This window comes from Juglans regia, chromosome 8 (assembly GCF_001411555.2).
Source record: "Juglans regia cultivar Chandler chromosome 8, Walnut 2.0, whole genome shotgun sequence".
Classification (NCBI taxonomy): Eukaryota; Viridiplantae; Streptophyta; class Magnoliopsida; order Fagales; family Juglandaceae; genus Juglans; species Juglans regia.
Window position 1 is genome coordinate 3,665,474 of NC_049908.1, and position 19,706 is coordinate 3,685,179.

General features: G+C 36.1%; 2 protein-coding genes and 1 pseudogene across 3 annotated transcripts; all 3 read left to right on the forward strand.

Annotated features, from left to right (window-relative positions):
* The first annotated feature begins 588 nt into the window (after positions 1-588).
* On the forward strand, positions 589-3,742 carry LOC109013203. Of its 2 annotated transcripts, XM_018995203.2 has the most exons (4): positions 592-1,046; positions 1,486-1,583; positions 3,217-3,285; positions 3,373-3,742. In XM_018995203.2, the coding sequence occupies exons 1-3, from the start codon at positions 758-760 to the stop codon at positions 3,268-3,270; spliced, it is 441 nt and encodes a 146-aa protein (XP_018850748.1). In that variant the 5' UTR covers positions 592-757; the 3' UTR covers positions 3,271-3,285; positions 3,373-3,742. The 2 variants fall into 2 exon arrangements, 1 of the variants encoding a protein (XP_018850748.1); XR_004802156.1 differs by lacking the exon at positions 3,373-3,742 and having other exon boundaries at positions 589-1,046; positions 1,486-1,653.
* Positions 3,743-4,262: 520 nt separating this feature from the next.
* LOC118349294 lies at positions 4,263-5,962 on the forward strand (annotated as a pseudogene).
* A 1,461-nt stretch (positions 5,963-7,423) lies between these two features.
* Positions 7,424-17,188, forward strand: LOC109013201 (WD repeat-containing protein 75). The gene is made up of 16 exons (XM_018995200.2): positions 7,424-7,642; positions 7,721-7,906; positions 9,204-9,383; positions 9,930-10,338; positions 10,967-11,085; positions 11,200-11,277; positions 11,425-11,565; positions 12,211-12,255; positions 12,385-12,551; positions 12,778-12,856; positions 12,934-13,019; positions 13,754-13,883; positions 14,271-14,403; positions 14,768-14,931; positions 15,608-15,806; positions 16,443-17,188. Exons 1-16 carry the CDS (start codon positions 7,523-7,525, stop codon positions 16,646-16,648), a joined length of 2,442 nt encoding a protein of 813 aa, XP_018850745.2. The 5' UTR covers positions 7,424-7,522; the 3' UTR covers positions 16,649-17,188.
* Positions 17,189-19,706: the final 2,518 nt, after the last annotated feature.

Sequence of the window (19,706 nt, forward strand, 5' to 3'; positions counted from 1 at the left end):
GGGAAACAATAATGAGGTTGAAGTTGTGTTATTATTCAATGATACAACACGCATGCATGTGATGTGGATTACTTTAATAGTAATGCTATATATAGTTGTAGAATGTGTAAATATTGTACGGTCATTTTGAAAAAGAGTAAAATTTATTATTAAAAAGTTAATTTCTTTTCATGTGAGTCTCATATTTATTCATTTTTTTCAAAATGACTGTATAGCACTTACACACTCACGATTATAAATATTATTTTCATTACCTTAAAAGCTACTCAAACGTAACTTATCCAACAAAACAACTCAAAAATAATCCCTTATAATTTGTTTTATATTTTTAGTTTTTATTTTTGTTTTTGTTTTCATGGTTGGCCATCGAACTCGAAGTTCAAACTCACGAAGTATACAATTTACCCAGACGACAGACAGTAGGACGGAGTCAAAAACCCAAGTGACAGAACAGAACAGAACAGAACAGAACAATGTTTAGCCCTTCACATAAGCCTGACTTCTTGTCTGTCCTATCCTTCCCATCCCATGTGCAGCACCCTTCCGATTCCTATCGATGATAAATAAAAATAATTTTGTAAATAAAAATATTCCCTAAAAAACACAGACACAGATCTTTAACTTGAACCCACTTGAGTTGCCTGCTTTCTCTCCCTCAGAATCTTTACTCTCTCTCTCTCTCCCCAAATTCACTTTCCCCTCACGCTCCCCACACTTACTCTCACGCTCTCTCTCTCTGCTTTCCACAATTCCCTCAATGGCTATCAACCGAGACTCCACCATTCCGCCTCCTATGATCGGCAAAATCGGACCCTACACGGTGTTCATGACCCCACCTTCGACCCCCAAGCATTCTCAGCCACCGGTCTTGGATTCGCCCAAGAAGATCCTCACTCCGCCACCGGTCTTGGATTCTCCCAAGAAGATCATCACTCCGCCACCGGTGCAGCCTCCTCCTCACCAGTTCCACAAGTCCACTGAGTCCGTTGCGTCCAATGGGTCTGTCTTGGGGTTCTTCAAGAATGCCGCTACCAAGGTGCAGAATGGTATGTGGGTCTTGTCGGGTTTGAGAGTTTATTTGGTTTCTGGAGGATAGGAAAAGAAAATGAGGTTTGGGTTTGAGAGAAATGAAAAGCAAACATATAAAAAAAAGAAAAGGAAAACCCCGCTACTATGGCTGCGGATTCTCATGTATCAACGAGAATTCTAATTTTCCAAATTATGTGTGGCCGTTTGGGTTTGGTTTCTTATTTTTCCCATATTATTGGTATACAAACACAGGACTTAAGTGATTATTTGTAAATTACCTCTCTGGTTGCTGAGGAAATGGAGGAGATATAAGGAAAATAAGTTATTCGTTGTTGGTTATCCGCTTTTTCTATTTGCAATTGTTGAAAATCAATATATATATATATATATATATATATATATTTTAAAATGTGTTAAGAGACAAATTTTAAGGGACTCTTTTTCGGAACTATACAGCGCATTCGAGTTTGGATGGCCATTTGGCGCGCTGGTTTGGGTTGAATCAGTCAAAGTATCAATGGGCGCTAGACGACTATTACGAGAGCAAGGGCTCGGTAAGCGTTTGAACTGGATGTTAGTTCTTATGAAAGAAAGGACTAGTGAGCATTTTATAGTGAAGGATCAGTAAGTCTTTATTTGAATGTTTTTCTAAAACATTATTATTGTCAGATTCTTTGTTATGTGGCTTTTGAGCTTTTATTACCATTCTCTGTCGATGTTCCTTCCATCTGTTTTTCTGGGTTTTGGTGGATTCGGCGTTATGACTCAAGTAAAGTCCACTAAACAAATGAGTTTATATTCCAAAAGGAGAACTAATTTAGGTTTCGATTGCTCCTTTGATTTTTCTACGTTTTTCGCATCCTGTGTGGATAACAATGAATGGCTCCCTATTGGTTTAATTGTGCAATTTTGGGGAAAGTAGGCCGACTTATGTATTAAAAGGCACCATGTGGTATAGTACCATATTAGTATCAGAGATCTTGTCTTCCTGGTTGTCATTTTGTACTGCAGCATTCTGAATATATGATTCATTGAATGTGACTCCCATCAATTTAATGAGATTTTGACAAATCCTGGACTAGTGGCAGCATGTGTGGGTCAACATCGTACAGCTTACTGGAACAATAGTTGTCCGACTTCATTATGGATTAAAAGATCTATGTGGTCCATTACAAAGAGGTCTTCAGCTCATTTTACTTTTCTACCAATTTGTTGGGTGGTAGAGAGCTTTGTAGCATACTCGGACTGGATTTGGAGGTCATACACCTAATTAGTTTTGACTCTGATATTTATATTATAATAGTCAATGCATATATCTGGTTTTGTAAAAGACCATAATATTCAGTGCATATATAGTTTCTGGCTTAGAATAAAGTGAACTAAAGGCCAATGCCAGACATGGTCGCAACAATCCATCATGTTTTGCCCTGGTAGGGCTTGGCTTGGACCTTCTTTGCCTGTCTGTACGTGTTTTGCCATGCAAATGGATTGAAAATGCTATCCCAAGCTGGAGTGTGTGAAGTTTCTTTCTGAAGTTGCTTCCCAGTGGTACAGGAGTCACCTTGGTTTTTCCATTGAGCTTTAGCTCAAACAGCGGCTCCACCTTTGTAAGGATCGGGAAGAGAGTGAGGTCATTGATTCAAAACCCACTAGGTACAAGTGTAACATACTGGTTGAAAGAAATAAAAAATTCCCTGAGCTAATATTTTCTGCAAGAACAATTCATCCATATTTCTAAAATGGTTTCTGGCCCCCTTTCATGCGGCGAGATGATCAAGCCAAGAACCGTACTAAGGGATCTCGGCTGACACTGATCCTGCCTCCTGAAATGGTACTCTAATGTTGAAATGTTCTGTTTCAGTGCTTAAACAAAATGTTTAGGGGAAAAGGAATTCTAAACTTTGCCTTTTGCTGTTTTTTCTTTCTATAATTATGGGGGCCGGGCCTAGCATATGGGTTGGGTCTTTAAACATTTTTGTTTTATTGGATATGGGGCTGGTATGGTATGGTCTGGTTTCAGTGAATGAGGACCTTAAACTGCAGGTTGGTTTGAGCAATCGGTTCTTGGATAAATTCAACCTGAATGCCCTGATAGAACTTCACTTGTATAAGCTTTATTGCAATTACTGTTGCTCAGGTCTATGATTTCGTTTCCGTGTAAGATGTTTTGAAATTCAATGGCTGCAGGAAAAGGGGGAAGCAAATGCCAAAGATATACCAAGCAAAGCACAGAGTGTGTAAAATGCCTGTTGGATTGTAAGTTTTGTTGTTTCATTTTAATTTTTACTTTGTCAGAAATGTTTATTGGAGGTACTTGAACTTGAAAATGTTGTTCGCATGCAGAATTTATTGGAAGTGGAAGTGTCTGCAGACTCTCCTTTTGAGTATACTATATTTATGTACTTACGTATGAATAGCATGGATGCATCACAAAAGGATCCTTTGACCAAGATCTGGGATTTGGGTAATGAAATTCTCTCCTAGTGAAGCAGCTAACTGAACTGGATCGTGTGACAGTCTACGAGCCTTGTAATCGCATTTCAAGTTGATTATTTAGTTGAATGGACAAACTTTTTATTCATGTACCCCACTGAACTGCTACTTAATTTGATTTGGTTCAAGTTTCTGGGTTCTGTACCTCAGGAACGGTTAAAATGTTTGTATTGGAATTTATATTTATGTTTTATTAAAAGCAATCGTTTGTAACTTCAAATTGTGGGAGAGCCTTTTTAGCGTGTATCCATGTTGTTACTGAGCTGGTCTGGCGAGTTGCTAGTATATTTTGGAGGTAAAAAAAAACATACAGAAATGGCAGAGAGAGCAAACCAATAACACAAGGTGAGGAGGCCTTAGGCGAACGAAGTGGTGAAGATGTTGGGGCCAAGTGTTGAGATTCCGACAGCAGGGCGCCAGCTTGACGCTATGCATGGATGCCCCTGCCCTGCCCACACATGGCAATTATCGGCATAAATCTCCCCGGAAGGTTTTGTTGGGTGCTAGCAGGAAGGGTACAGACTTCATGCTGAGAAATTGTGTTCAAGATGGAAGCCTTTCCGTTAAATTATCATTTAAAAAAAAATTAATTATTTAAATATTCTTCTCGCGTGTAGTAGCTCTGCGGTTGGCGAGGATTTCTTGGCCATATCTCTGCAGTGGCTCTTATTTTTAGTTTTTTCCTTTTTAAACCACGCGTTTGGTATATTTTTACGACCTTTTTCGGATGAGATCCTATATGTTGATTTGAGTAGATGGTATGCTATATGCTCATTCATCAATATTCATTTTCGTTCTAAATTTTATAGGACTTACCGCTTGCTGTTGTCTGACAGAATGCAGAGTGTCTGTTTCTTCATGTCGTTGCAGTCTGGAAGTTAATATAGATATAACGATGTGATGTTCTGTCTTCTGTCCCAAACTGCATGTGGCACGTATCAGCTGCTCACCAATTTTCTTTATCACCACAACTCTTTTGCGTGCCATAAGAGTTTTTACGGGGTGCTTGAAGCCACTGCGTTCCATTTCCTTGCCAATGACCGGTGCAGCGGACCAAGGGATACCAGGTGCCCAAATTGCTGTGGTTGTTGTGAGCCTGGGTAAGATCTTAAATCCTTATTATTATTATTTTTTGGTTCTTTTTCCAGCCTTTTCTTTTCCAGTGACTCATTCAATGTTACAAGAAATAGTTTTAGACAGTTGAGAGGTTCTTATTGAGTTATGACACTTTGCATTTGTTCTTGTGAAGATTGTTTTTTTCGTTGTGGTATGCAATAGAAGACCTCAAGGAAGTAGCAGCACTGTTAGTTTGGACTCAACTTTTCTGACTTTCACCATGGATAAATTTCTCAACGATATGGAAAGAGAGAAGCCTGTCCAATTTACCTCTCAGCAGCTAAGGATTGCAACAGAAAACTTCACTACTTTTCTGGGTTCAGGGGGTTTTGGATCGGTTTATAAGGGGATCTTTAGTGATGGAACAATGGTAGCCGTGAAGGTTCTACATGGGAATTCTGATAAGAGAACTGCGGAACAATTCATGGCAGAAGTGAGTACAGTTGGAATAGTTCATCGCTCGAATCTGGTTCGTCTTCATGGTTTCTGGTTCGAGAAGCACTTGAGAGCACTTGTTTATGATTACATGGGGAATGGCTCCCTTGACAAGTACTTGTTCCGTGGAAACAAGATCCTAGGATTTGAAAAGCTTCATGAGATTGCAGTTGGGACAGCCATAGGGATTGCTTACTTGCATGATGAATGTCAACAGCGAATAATCCATTACGATATAAAACCAGGAAATATTCTCTTGGATGCAAATTTCTTACCTAAAGTAGCTGATTTTGGATTGGCCAAGCTGTGTCACAGGAAAACTCCTCACGTCACTATGACAGGAGGAATGGGAGCTCCTGGTTATGCTGCACCAGAAATGTGGACGCCATATCCCATAACTCACAAGTATGACATATACAGCTTCGGGATGCTATTGTTTGAAATAATTGGTAGGAGAAGGAACCTCGAAATCCGTCTTTCAGAGAGCCAAGAGTGGTTCCTAGAGTGGGTTTGGAAAAAGTTTGAACATGGAGAACTGGAAGAGTTGACCATAGTTTGTGAAATAGAGGAGAAATACAGAGAGAATGGTAAAGGTAGCTCTCTGGTGTGTGCAATATAGGCCAAACTCAAGGCCTCTGATGAGTGTGGTGGTGAAGATGTTGGAAGGAGCCATAGAAATCCCATCACCTATAAACCCATTCCAGCACATGTTTCCTTGCCATCAATTACAGACTAGTAGATTCAGAATTCTCATCTCAAATGGTTACAATATCTAGCATGGCATGTACTACTCCTGTGATGAGAAAATATGAGATTGAAATTGCCTTTATGTAGGTGGGATTAAGAACATCTCTCTCTGTTGTTAAGCTTTTGGGATAATGATGATTTAACAGTGATTAGTATTCTATTGTTCACTTATGAGCCTGACTCAAGATATCTTGAGCATTCTCGATGAATTAGCTAAAAACTAAATCTATTGAGTATTTAGCCAAATTCTAAATAATTAGAATTTAGTTGCAATTACATTAAAAATAATTTTTAAATTTGAATGTTCCTGTTCATAGGCCAAATTCTTATTTTACGAATTATTTCTCTCTCCAGCAAACCAACATGTCTAATTTTTAGAAATGTTTGTTGAATGGATGCTCTCTTCAACTGCACGGGTTCATGGATACTCTGTCCAAATTTGATAAAAAAAAATATAGTTGGATCGAAATGATAGAAATTAGTAAAATATGATAAAATAAAATAATAATAATAATTAAAAAAATTAAATATTTTTTTAATTATTAATTACTCATTACTATATAATGAATAAATGGATAATGTAATGTGAAAATTTGACAAGCCAAATTCATTTTATATTATTTTATTATTATATAATAAAAAAATAGTTATTCTAATGTAGAGATTTATGTGAATAGAATAGCTAAAAACTAAATTTATCTTATATTCATAAAAAATATACTTTAAATTTAGCTAATCTATTGAAAGTGCTCTAAAATCATACAAAAGTGTGTAATTTTATTAGTTTTTCCCTGTAATATCTACTCGAACAAAAGGACAAAAAAAAAAGAGTGATCCCTGATGAAAGTTAAGAAGGAAAGGAAAACATATACGATTTTCATTGATGAATGTTTCTGTGTACAGTAATGAATATATATACAGAGGTTCAACAAAATCTTCTCCTAGGAATATTCCTGAGCACCTACTGTGCATTACAGAAAACAACCATATGACAAAGTTTGTTACAAGAGTGTCGGCCACTTTACAAAACAATTCACAAGCCATACCTAGAGGGTAAGCACCATTCTAGTCTAGGTGATTCCAGAAGGACCTTCTTGAGAGGCATATGACGTGGTGGATTTGCTTGAGGAAGCTGAGGTGATGGAGTTTTTTGCAGCAGTAGTAGACAGCTCAATAATCTCTTTGGTGGAAGGAAATAGAAATATAAAACATTGCCTTTTGGCACTCCTGAACCTATTTGATGGATTCTGTTTGGTTGAAGCGAAAAAAAGTATTTTTTATTCTTGATTTTTCTTTTATCTTTTATTGTTGTGGAATTGGTGTGTGAATTGGATCCTCATATGATGCCACATTCGTTCATTAAAAAAAAAATCCATACCGAGAGAGGAAGAGAACCTATGGGCCTAATGTAGCTGTACAAACTGACCAAAACATGGGCCGGAATATATAAACTTACCTGAATGGGCCGTGACCGATATTAAACTCTATGTTAAATATTTTGCGCGTTAATTGGACTGGAAAACATTATTAACTTCAAATAAAAAAACTTTTAAGTCAGACAGGAATATATTCCCCAGGGTTTTAGCAGAAATTGTTTTAGGGCTTTTGCGGAACCACCATCCAAGCAGCGGTAGCGAGACGCCGAGAAACACCCCCCCCCGCGCCCCCCCCCCCCCCCTCCCTCTCCCCGTAACTCTGCAACATGAAAACTGGGGGGAAGAGCTATGTATCTTCGCCCCCTGCCTTTTCGAACGACGGGAAGCGTCTTCTCGTTTGCACAGGCAACACCGTCTCCATCTTCAGCACCTCCACTGGCTTACAGGTTCGCTTACTGTCACCCTTTCATTTCCTGTGGAATAACAGTGTTTGCTCCCCATGAACCGAATTTCTTCTTTTGTAGATTGCATCATTGGAAGGTCATACGGCGCCGGTGACGTCGGTGATTGTGGTGCCGGCATCGAGCCCCGCTTCTAAGATTTTGTGCTACTGCTGGACCGCCTCACTCGATGGGTCGATTCGGCATTGGGATTTTTCGGTGCCGGACTTAATGAAGAAGGTCGATATTAAGATGCCCATTTTCTCCATGGTAAGTTTGATCCCTTGCTACCCTACGCTTTCGCTGCTAAATTCTGTTCTGTTCTGTTCTTTCCTTTTCTTTTTTTTTTTTGTGTGTTTGTTTGTCTTTTTAGCTGCTGTGTGGTTTATGTCGCTAGGTTTATAAGCCAATGAGCGCTAGCTTGAATGGCGCTTCCTTCTCCTATGTGACACTCTCGATGCGTGTAACTCACCAATCGACAAGGTTATATTGGTTTGTAGACCCAAGAGAAGCAACTGCTAGAAAAGGGAAATGAATGACTCAAGGAAAAATTTTGAAGGGATTTCAAGAGAGAGTGGAAAAAAGTCACGTGTAGAAAATAAACGTAATAAGGAAAACTTTAAACCGGATTGAAGAGAGTAGAAAAATGCCATGCGTTATGAGTTATTTTTTTTTAAAGAAAAGTAAAATTTTCGCTTTTAGGGCCAAAATTTTAGTATCTTGAGTAAAATTTTGTTTTGAGATTTTGGGGCTAATTTTTAAATTCTAGCATCAACCTAAGTATGCATATTTTTAATTTTTTTAAAAACAATATGGTCAGTGTAGATTTTTTGGGACGTAAATGGGTTGTTTAAATTCTTTAGGGGGACTAAACGGAATTTCTAATGATTTTAATAAGGGGTCAAAGGAGGGAGGTTTCCTGTATTATTCGGGTGTAATGGCCCCTCACCCTCTTTGGATCTGCCACTATCAACTATAAGTATAAAACTTGAGCTACTTATAAAAAAAAAAAAGTATAAAACTTGAGCTGTGCCATAACCGAATGGCCTGGTGAGGGTTTCAGAGGTTGTAACACCTAACATCTATGGGAGGATGGTGAATGAGGTCCCGTGCTGCATCGGAGGATTAAGTTCTTGGCCTTGATAATAATTCTAAGTTCCTCCAATTGTAATTTTGATTGGTCCTTTGGAATATAAGCTTTAATGTAGCTTAGGCTTTTCCTTGGGCTTATTGCAAGCAGTATCATTTGATGTGGTTATGTATGCATGTATATATGCTAATATCTCTGCGGTTGGAATGTGGATATAATTTTGGAGAAGTTGGCTGGTTTAATTATGTTGATTTGTTGGAATTTTGGCTGATAATTTTTAAATTTGTTTGTGCTTTGTCTGAGTAGTCAAAAGATATGGAAATATTTATAGGTTGCAATTCTGGGTGGTATAGATGAGAATTAAGAGCTTTCAAAGGCTTGGTTGTCCAAAATTGCTATAAATTTTGCTTTTGTTTTAACTCTATTATTTGTGCTAAAAGTGAGTACTGACTTTAACTTTTTCATTTTTTTGTTTAGGTGATTCCGTCTTTATTAGACCAACCAATTGAGAACGATGAGAAACCAAGTGATCTTTTTGCTTATCTGTCTGTTGAAGATACCATAGAACAAGAAAACAGGCCCAAAGCTAGGCGCGGACAGATTCGGAAGTGTAACTTGACAGCATCTCGTTTGATTGGTGGATTAATATTGAAAGAGGTGCCACTTGGTGGAAGTGTAGCTACTTCTATTTGTCTGGCATTTAGCTTTAGTAGTTCCAAATATCTAGATATAAGGATTTGATTCAATGCAGTGGATTGAAGTTTGATAGAAATTATAAAAACAATAGTTTTGTAAACATCAAGTTTAGTGGAATGATCATATTTTTTAACGCATTGATAATAACACAGTTTTCTTTAGGAAGGAGTTAGAATAATTCACTTATCCAAAAAAAAAAAGGATTTAGGACAAACCAAGTCTCTATGAGCAAAACAAAACTCTGAAACAAGATATTCTTTTTGTTGGCAGTGGTGATTTGCTGATTCATTTAAAAATAAGCCTAAGAAAGTTAGCAAACTCATGATTCAATTAGCAAGAGTCAGATCATGGTTAAGAGTTTATTGAGTTCAGTGCTGCTGCATCGGTTTCTTATGTACTGTAGTTGTTGAGTGTGGTTCAAACTGTAATTCCTACTTGTTTCTAGTTGCTGTATTTTCAACTGTTCTGTAATTTATGGGAATGATAATTTTTGTATCTTTTTTACAGACTCCAAAACCAGAATTTGTAGCTGTTAGTTCAGTGGGAAAATTCATCGGCATCAGAAATAAGCGCAAGCTTCATATATGGATGGTCCCTGAAAAAGATTCTGGGCGTTCAGTGTCAAAGAAAATAACCCTGCATCATACAAGGAATTTGACTGTTCTTGCATTTCATCCATCTAAGAGGATTGTAGCTGCTGGTGATGTATCTGGGAGAATTTTAGTCTGGCGGGGATTTGGTTATCGAACATTTTCTGTCTGTGATGACCTAGTGAGTGGAAGATTGGTGGATAAAGAGGAGGAAAGACCTGGGGTGAGGGGAAATGACGATGCTGATTCTTGCTCCACATGGCATTGGCACTCTGCTGAAGTGAATGTCCTCTTTTTCTCTTCTGATGGAGCCTATTTATATTCAGGTAAAAATGCTTTTCCATAATTGGATAAAGTGTAGTTCTTTCAGATACATTGCTTTATGCCTTGCAATGCATATAAGACAAAAATGCAGTGAAGCTAACATTGGGCAAAGGGGAGAACTGCTTTGACGGTTTTGTATACTTGACATGAAAAACGGTTTTGTATGCTTTACATGAAAACATTGGATATATAGTACATCATATTTCTAATTATATTCATGCTTATTGCTACCTATAAAAAAATTTATATTCTTGCTTATTGCTGAGTGTAGTTGATGATTGGTCTGTATATGAAGGGTATTGCAGTAATCAACCAACTGGAATGCCTTTATATAGTCCCTGGGTTATGGAGGGACATCTCCTAGGTTGTTGAACGAGTGGTGCATGACAAAACCTGTTTCCTTTATTCTATTCTGTGGTGATCTACCTATATGCATTGATTTAAGATCTATTCCAACCCCTACACCAATCTTTAAGTACCATGATATTTTATTGGCTGTCCAGCAGTTTCAGATGAAAAAGAACTTGTATGCTTATCGTAACCATTTTCTGTTGTGGTTTCATTTATCATTTTGTTTATTCATTCAAGCGCAAAGTATTTCTTGATTCTGATGCTTCTGTTGGGGTCTAGGTGGAAAGGAGGGAGTTCTTGTGGTCTGGCAGATAGATACAGGGAAGAAGAAATTTTTACCACGAATTGGATCTCCACTTCTATATTATACAGATTCTCCAGATCCTACACTTTCCTCTGTAAGGAGAATATTTATGCACTGAACTTAGAATTCTTCTGTGTTGAATCACTGTCTCTGCTGAAACAGATCTAGTTAATTTCACTGTTTTTACTGAAATGAGGGCCTTCTTCAGATATCTTGTGCTGATAATCAAATTCATATACTGAAAATGCCTTCAATGGAGATCTTGAAATCCATCTCAGGGATCAAGGTTTGTTGCAATGAGCTCGCATACTGTCTTGAAGCCTTAATTATCTAAATAAAAAATGAGCATGCTATATCTAACTATATTTTCTGAAGTTTTATGTTATAATAATTTAAGTTTCAAATTTTTTTACCCAGTTTCTTTTCTTCCCAGCTTCCTCATTCACTCCCAGGGATATACAAAGGTCTATGTAGTGGGTTTGCATTTGATTACTCATCTGGATTGGTTGCCCTATGTACAGAGAACTATGGGATCCAATTCTATAGCTTGTTTGATGACCGTGGAATAAATGAGGTGAGGTGTTTTAGCTTGATGGTTTGGTCAATTTATGTGGAATCTCCTACTTATGGTCAATTAGTTTCTCTCTCCACAGTTTTGCCTGTTGAGCTGTGTTTACTTTTAAAAAGCTTTTTTTTTGCTTGAGTTTCAGCTTTAATTTCTGTGTAGTTGATACATGACATTTTCTCGATATTATTTTTTTGCATTGGGTATTTGAAGGGAAAGAGGTTGGAGCCCAGGGGAAAAGAAAATCGAGTCATCTTTTCTTTTTCTTTTAATTTTTGATCAAGCCATCTGTTTTCCTACTTTGTTAAAAAAAAATATCTGTATTTATTTTGTTTTATATTTGAACCCAATTGATATACCTGGTGGGGCCCTGCTATGTTCACTGCTGCAGTTCTGATTTGCATGGATGCACTCCATTTATTGGGCCTTGATAGAATCACATCGGTCCTATGTGGGGCCCATGTCAATGCACAAACACATTCAATTTATTCCATAAATTTCAGTGGATCCTTCCCTACTAGGTGGGGCGCATCATATACCGGTCCAACCCCACTTTCTATTTTTCCGAAATCACAATCATTTGTGTAAGAATGCTCCTGTCCATTTCAAGCGATAAATTGGGAGTTGATATGTTCTAAAACTGACGCTTTGCAGGTTCAAGTCTGTGAAAGAAATCATCAACCAGCTGATGAAATCACGGTATGGAGTTCCTTATTTGTAATTTTTTTTATCATGAAATGTTATATTCTAGGTCATACATACTTGTGGTTGATACGATCACTGTTTTTTAACAATTTCATCCTAAATCATGGATTATTATTGTTACAGGTTGTAGTGACTTTTGTGGCTGTCTCCCTAGATGGATCTATGATGAGTACTGTTGAAGCTAAGCTTCCTGAAGAGGGAATAGGAAGTCTTGTTTGCCTTAAGTTTTGGGCATTGGGTTCAGAAAACAAAAAGTTCAGCTTGTCAACTGTTATTTATGAACCTCATAGGTTTGGTCTTGACCTATTTATCTAGAAAATTTTGAAATTTTTTACCAGCTAATTATGCTTATCGAAAGCCTCTGGTGCTGTTTTCAAAATTGTTAGCTCCAAAGATGAAATCACACCATTTATCTTATGTGGTTCTTTTGTATGAAGCTGAATGTGTTCATTAAAATGTATCCCCTTTGTGTATATATTGCATGGTAGAGATGAACATTGTGCCCTTGTTATATAGGGATGCTGGTATTTCTGCTGTTGCTTTTCATCCTACCCGTAATGTGGCAGTTAGCTCATCGTATGGTGGGGACTTCAAGGTAATCTTGGTTGAGCGGCAATATAAAAGTTGAAAATCCTCCTTCCTGTAACTTACAATTTCAATTTGATATTTCAGTTATGGGTTTGCAATGATGAGATTCAGGAGAAAGGTCTGATGCTTCAGAATTCTGGCTGGACATGCTTGGCTGTTGGGGCATACAAGTATGATCATGCACTTTATTTTGTAGAGGCTAGTACTTTTATTTTCCTTTTTCCACAATAACATATTCGACATTTGATTATTAGATGTAAGTCTGCTTGTAGAAGAGAGGGCTTGATCACAAACATCCAAAGATTGTTCACAACGATTTTATTTTAAGATCCCCACCTCAATATGACAATATCCCTCACCATCAACGCCATAACCTATAACCTACATGACTTTCTCAGTGGTCTCATCATTGCTAATGTCCAACCTAAATTCACCAGAAAACATTTACCATCTTGTTGTAATCCCCATTGATAAGCCCATAGCTACCAAAAATCCACATGAATCAGATCAAATTCCTACCAATGAGATTGGCCACTAGCACCCGTCACAACCTTTCTACTTATGGAACCAGTTCCTATTGCCCACCCCAGCCCACATCTGTGTCTTTATTCATGTCCATTTAGCTTTCCTGATAGATTGGTAATGAAACCTAGATTAGTCCGTGCCCCTCATAAGGTTCTGGCCATTGTTCAGATCTAAAGATTTTTTTTTTTCTCTGAACAGGGTGTAAGGCTGCTAATTGCCTCTTCTTTTCTGCTTTTTAAATAGTTGATACTGTGAGATTGATATTCTTGATTGTGTTAAATGGCAGAACAAAATGACCTATAATTGGCTAATGCAGTATAATCTGATGATAGAAACTGTTAATTCCTGTCTGTGTGATAGATTTTTATTCCCAATGCAGAAAAAAGCCAATGACTGCTGCTGCATTTTCTTGTGATGGTTCTGTCCTGGCTGTTGCAGCAGAAACTGTCATCACCTTGTGGGATCCTAACAAGAATGTCCTTGTCGCTGTGATTGGAGAGACTCTCACGGTGATTTGTTAAAATCCTGCTATCTTTGTATGCTTCTTGGACTTTTGAAGAAGCCAGAGCCCTCACAAAACTGACCTTAAATGCGTTTTTTAAACCTGATTTCTGCCTTTCATCCATGGAAAATCCTGCACCTCCTTGTAGCTCATAGTTTATTATGATGATTGTCATAAGACCTAAAAAAGTGGAGCATATCTCAATTTAGGTTCATAGTTTGAGTTCCCTTCAATAATTTGATTATTGTTCAGAGTTGGTAGCATCAATTTTTTGTTGCCAATCCAAAATAGATTTTATAAAAGATCAATCCCAGGAACAGGTTGATCCGTTTGATGCATCTCTGGCTGATTCTGTATCTATCATTAAACTTTTTTTCAATATTATTCTTTACAGCCAATCGTTACACTGTCCTTTGCTGGAAATTCAGAGTATCTTGTTTCCGTGTCCCGAGGTTCAAAGCCACAGCTCTCTATATGGAGCATGTCAAAGTTGTCACTATCTTGGTCATACAAGCTTCACATTGAAGGTTTGGAGATCCTCATTTCTTTCATGCCGAGAGCAGTTTCTTAGTATGCTTTTCCATTTGATTCAAAAATATTTGTAGTCTAACATTCTCATCCAACACTCATGTATTAAATTTAGATACTTAAAGTCATCTCAGAATAAACAGTTGAGAATCAGTTTGTGTAGTCATGCCTCTTTCTGATGCAGAACATAGAAAAAGGAGAGGAAAGATTTGGTTATTTTCTATTCATGATATTTTTAGTGCTGAAACTGTTCTTATTGGTGAATTGGGTAATTGTATAGTTTAAGATGGTATCTTTATCTGGTTAATTTACCGATAAAAAAAATCTTTATCAGGTTAATGGTGCCATGTATGTTTTATGCAGCTGTAGCATGTGCAGTAAACCTATCATCTTTTGCCGTTCTTGCTCTTCTTCCTGAATCATCTATATGTATGGAGTCTGAACCATCGTTTCAAGGAAGAGATGGGATAATCTTAGTGTTCAATGCAATGGATCCTGTTCCTGTTGCTACCTGGTCTGTAAAGAAGGTATGATTTGTTTCCAGCTCTTTCCTTTTTTTTTTTTAAGTTCAAGTCTCATTGGCTATTCTCAATCTGGTAATATCTAGCCGCAAACGAGCATAATAAGTTAAAACAAAATTACATTTTACCCCCTCAAACTGCCATGCATTTTGCAATATGACCACAAAACTTCCAACACGACAACTTTGGTAGTTTGGTAGTCATGTTACAAAATAACTGGTGGTTTGAAGGGCTAAAAAGTAACTTTTCTTAAATAATTAGTATTATTTGGTTATACGTAGGCTTCCTTAAACTTTCTTAAAGTTATTTTAACCCAGTTATATCAGCCAAGAATAAGTCATGTTACAAGTGACATTTTTTTGAAATACAATTGAAACGAGCTTTGGTTGCAATGAAGAGGATGCTTGAGATCTTAAAGAATTAAAAGAACATTATGAGACAAAGTAATTGAAGACTAACACAAGAATGAAATAAGAAGAGGCTAATTCTTTAATAATATTTTGAAATGTATTATATTCAAAAAATACATAAAGATTGTTATTTTTATTGATACTTTTGCATTTTTATAAACAGTAAGGTAATTCGCATCCTTAATACTCTGTTACATCATAATTTACCTCATTCCTAATCCACTGGAGCAGGATGACAATTTATTCTGGCACCGTATTCTTCTTTTTTGCAGGCCAAGGGAGGTGGGGTTGCATTTCTTCAAGGGTATACTTCTTCCTTGAAACAGAATAATTCAGATGGGAATGCACAGCAAGAATTGCTTGTGTATATAAACGGTGATCATGAGTACATCCTCTTTGACCCATATGGCAATGAAGCAAATGAACTTGGCATGTCCCAGCAGGACGGTCTAGTTGAGTTTGAAGAGACAGGTCGGGCTTCCTTTACTAAAACCTTACTATTTTAATTCAGATTATGTGATATCCAGTTTCTATAGATGCAAACGACTAGTGCTCCCTGTGTGCTTGGAAACTCAATTTTGACTGTAGACTGAATCACTTTGAAATGCCCCATTTTACCAAATTGTATTTTAAGTTCACAACACAGTCTGTTGTTTTTCTCAGCATACATGTGGACTGGATGTTTTACTTCTATGATGACGTGTCAATGTTCTGTAAACCATTATTGCATTATCGTGAAATTGTTGGATACTAGATTTGACACTGTATGCGCACAGGTATGCTGGTGGCATGTCCCAGTTCCCACATGATCAAACAACATTGAGAAATTCATTTCGAAACATATAAAAATATAGTTGCTGCAATACTCACAATTATGTCTTTATTTTAAGCAAAACCTGAGTTTGGAACTCTACTTTTGAGTTTATTCTGTCAGAGTAGAGTTTATACTGTCAGAAAATAGTAGTGTTATTTTTGTTTTTGAAGCAATGGAAAAATAGTTGGGCTTTTGTAACTCATTCTTTGTTTAATCCCTATAGGGATGTAATACATAGCATAGCTTTTATTTTTGTATATATTTATAACTTTGCTCATCTATATTCATAACAGAGAAATTCGGATACGCATCAATTTATGGGGAGTTACCAAAGTTAAACTTAACAAGAAATCAGACTTCGTTGGTGCCATCTGTTCCATCAGAGAGGCCTTGGGAGAGCATATTCAGTGGTTCATCACATAATCTTCCACCCCTCACCAAATTGTGTTCAGCATTTTTGGAATCATTAATGGAAAAGCGGACTGCGGTTGTTGAGTGACTTCCTCCAGTTCAGCTCTTCTGAGGATAAGATATGGTGGAAACGGTACTTAATTTCTTTACCTTCACCACAAATAGAATATGATTGCAGTCCGGGGAGAATACTTAAAGATCATGAAGCGGTTTAGTTGATACAGTGACATGGCATTGGCAATGCTATTTGGTCAACGGTGCGGTTCAACAGCTTTATGCATTAAGGTAAATGGACCTGAGAAGAATGTCAAATTAATGAATGCCAAAGGTTTTTGGCATTCAAAAACTGTAACCTTCTATGTGACGTCGATCCCAAATTTAAGATTCTCAGTGTTTGTTCCATACCATAACTTAGGAGGGTGAATAGGGAGAGACGACGACATTTTCTGTCATACTGAAGACGGCTGAGTTTTCTTGGCTCAGAAAATTTTGTGATTGTGGGAGAGTGAATCTGTGAAAATATTGTCATTTTTTTTCTTTTTTTGGGTTAAAGGTAAATTTTCATTGTGATTTACTTATAAAAAAAGGTTGAATTGTAAATGAGCTTGGAGTCAAGACTGACTCAAAACTATAGGAAATTGCGACGGTGAAGGATGGAAGGAAGGAAAGATCATTTCATATACTGTCATCTCAAAAATTACGTTTGCAAGAAAATAATAATTAAAGGATAAATAATGAACTCTTTTGGCACGTACACAGGGTGCTGGTCATGCCAAGCAGCTAGATAGTTGGCTCGCCTATTTCCCTCTATAATCATCAATAATTCCCAGTGTTCAAGATAGAATGTTGTATGAATGTCACTCGGCATCGAGGAAGAAATGACAAATAATATATAGCATAAAACTCGAGGTCTCAAGAACATGTACTGTTTAGATATTTGGTGAAGGAAAATCTATCATTAGTATCGAGAGTGTTTTTTACTTTTTTTTGCATTTGTATTTATTTTTTTATTATTGTGTTTTTTTATTTTTTTGTATTTTCTTTATAAAATAATGCATTAAGAAAAACAAAAGAAGAAAAAAATAGAATACATCGAATGTGGGAGTACTGAGTAGCAACTCACTCCCCTATGGTGAATTGGCTGTATTAGCACTAGTAGACATGCACTATCCAACCCGTGGGTAGGGTTTTTTTTTTTTTCTCTCTTCTTTTTTGAGGGAAAAGAGCAAAGGGATCAGAGACCAAGGTTGAAGATAGAGTAACCTATATAGGTCGGTGTTGTAGCATAGGAATGTGAGAATGCTTTTGTATCATATATTATATAGGGTAGCTAGCTGTTAACCAATGCGCAGTAAATCAAGCTAATACATGGCTTCATGTTCATATATTTCAACAAAAAACAAAATTGTGCACCCTTGTGATTCACAGAAAAACTAGTTTTAATTCTTTCTATATTACACGTGATTGTACAGTTTTCTTTAACCGTAATAGATAGTATATGTAATGTAATTATGGAAGATGGTGAATTGTTAGCATCTGTACTATTGCTTGGTTCATGTTTATTTCTCTGTCAAAATGGTATATATATGCCTCATGAATGTGTATATATATATATATATATACTAGCGGTGAGTGACGTGCAATGTATGTTTTCTTAGTGACTAATATTCACAAAATGTAAAAATAATATATTTTTTTAAATAAAATTAATTAGTCAATAATTTAATATACATGAGTAGAAAAATAAATTTTAACAAGCATCATAATAATAACAAAATGTTACAGTAATATAAAAATTAAAAGATTTTAGATATTCTAGCAATAGTTTTCTTAACAAAATATATGAATTGTAGAATTTAACCACACTACTCAATGACCCAGGGAGTACTAAAAAAATCATTTTATCTAAATGATTTTAATTAATTAAGAATATTATGAGATTTTAATTATATTAAAAATTTTAATTATTTATATGATTTTATTCTCTTAAAAATATTTAACAAAATTCTATTATCATTTAGTACCAATAAAATCAAAAAGAGAGAGAAGAGAATATCCATGAGTGCGACAGAAAAAGAGCAGAGAGAGAGAGAGAGAGAGAGAGAGAGAGAGGAGATAATATCAACGGGGGTGAGAGAAACATATGTTAACGTGAACAATAATTATTGTTCATTACTGTTCACGTTATACACGCTTTTAAGATATAGAAAAATATATATAGCATTTGATGCTTTGATCAAATCAGCTGGTATAGACAGTACATTATTTACGTCCATATATTCATGCATGCACACTCGTTAGAGGCTTGGTTTAGATAATGAGTTAAGATAAGATGCGATGAAAGTTAAAAATTGAATAAAATATTATTTTTATTTCGAGATTTGAAAAAATTGAATTGTTTATTTATTTTGTTTGAAAGTTTAAAAAAATTATAATAATTAAATGAGATAAGTTGAGATAATTTTTCTATCGCCTAGGTTAGCCCGCCATTGCATATATACGAAGTTGGTACCGAGTCGAGACTACCTACTTGGCCCTTTAATTTTTAGTACTACTCCATCTTATTATAATTAATTGAAATCCCTTAAAAAACTTTAAATTAATTAAGCTTTTAATTAGCTATATGATCAGCTCACCAAAACACTCATATCTAATCCTATAAAAATTAAACTTGTCCAAGTAGTGGGATTAAGCTAATTATTTTATAACTACTTATTTGTATCGTTTCTTGTTGTATCCGCAATGTCTTTTAAGTTAAAACAATCTTCCATTGGTATACCCAAAAAAAAAAAAAACTTAAAGTGACATCTGATTAATTAGAAAAAAAAATGGTTAGAGTCTCCTATATATATTATATAATATATATATATATATATATATATATATGTATTATATGTTCCCTCAGCCTCAGGATAGTAATATAAATTCGTGGCATGCACATTAGCCGTCCAAAAGAAAAGTCTTACCTGTTCATCACCTGCCACTTATTAATTATTTTCTCAATTAAGGCATCATTAAATATATATATATATATATAATTGTATATGTGGCAGGAAATCTTTGTCTGTAATGGCTGTGAACATGCATTAATTTCAGTATGTGTTAAGAGGCTTAGAGCCACATGTTTATCAATCGAGGCTAGTACT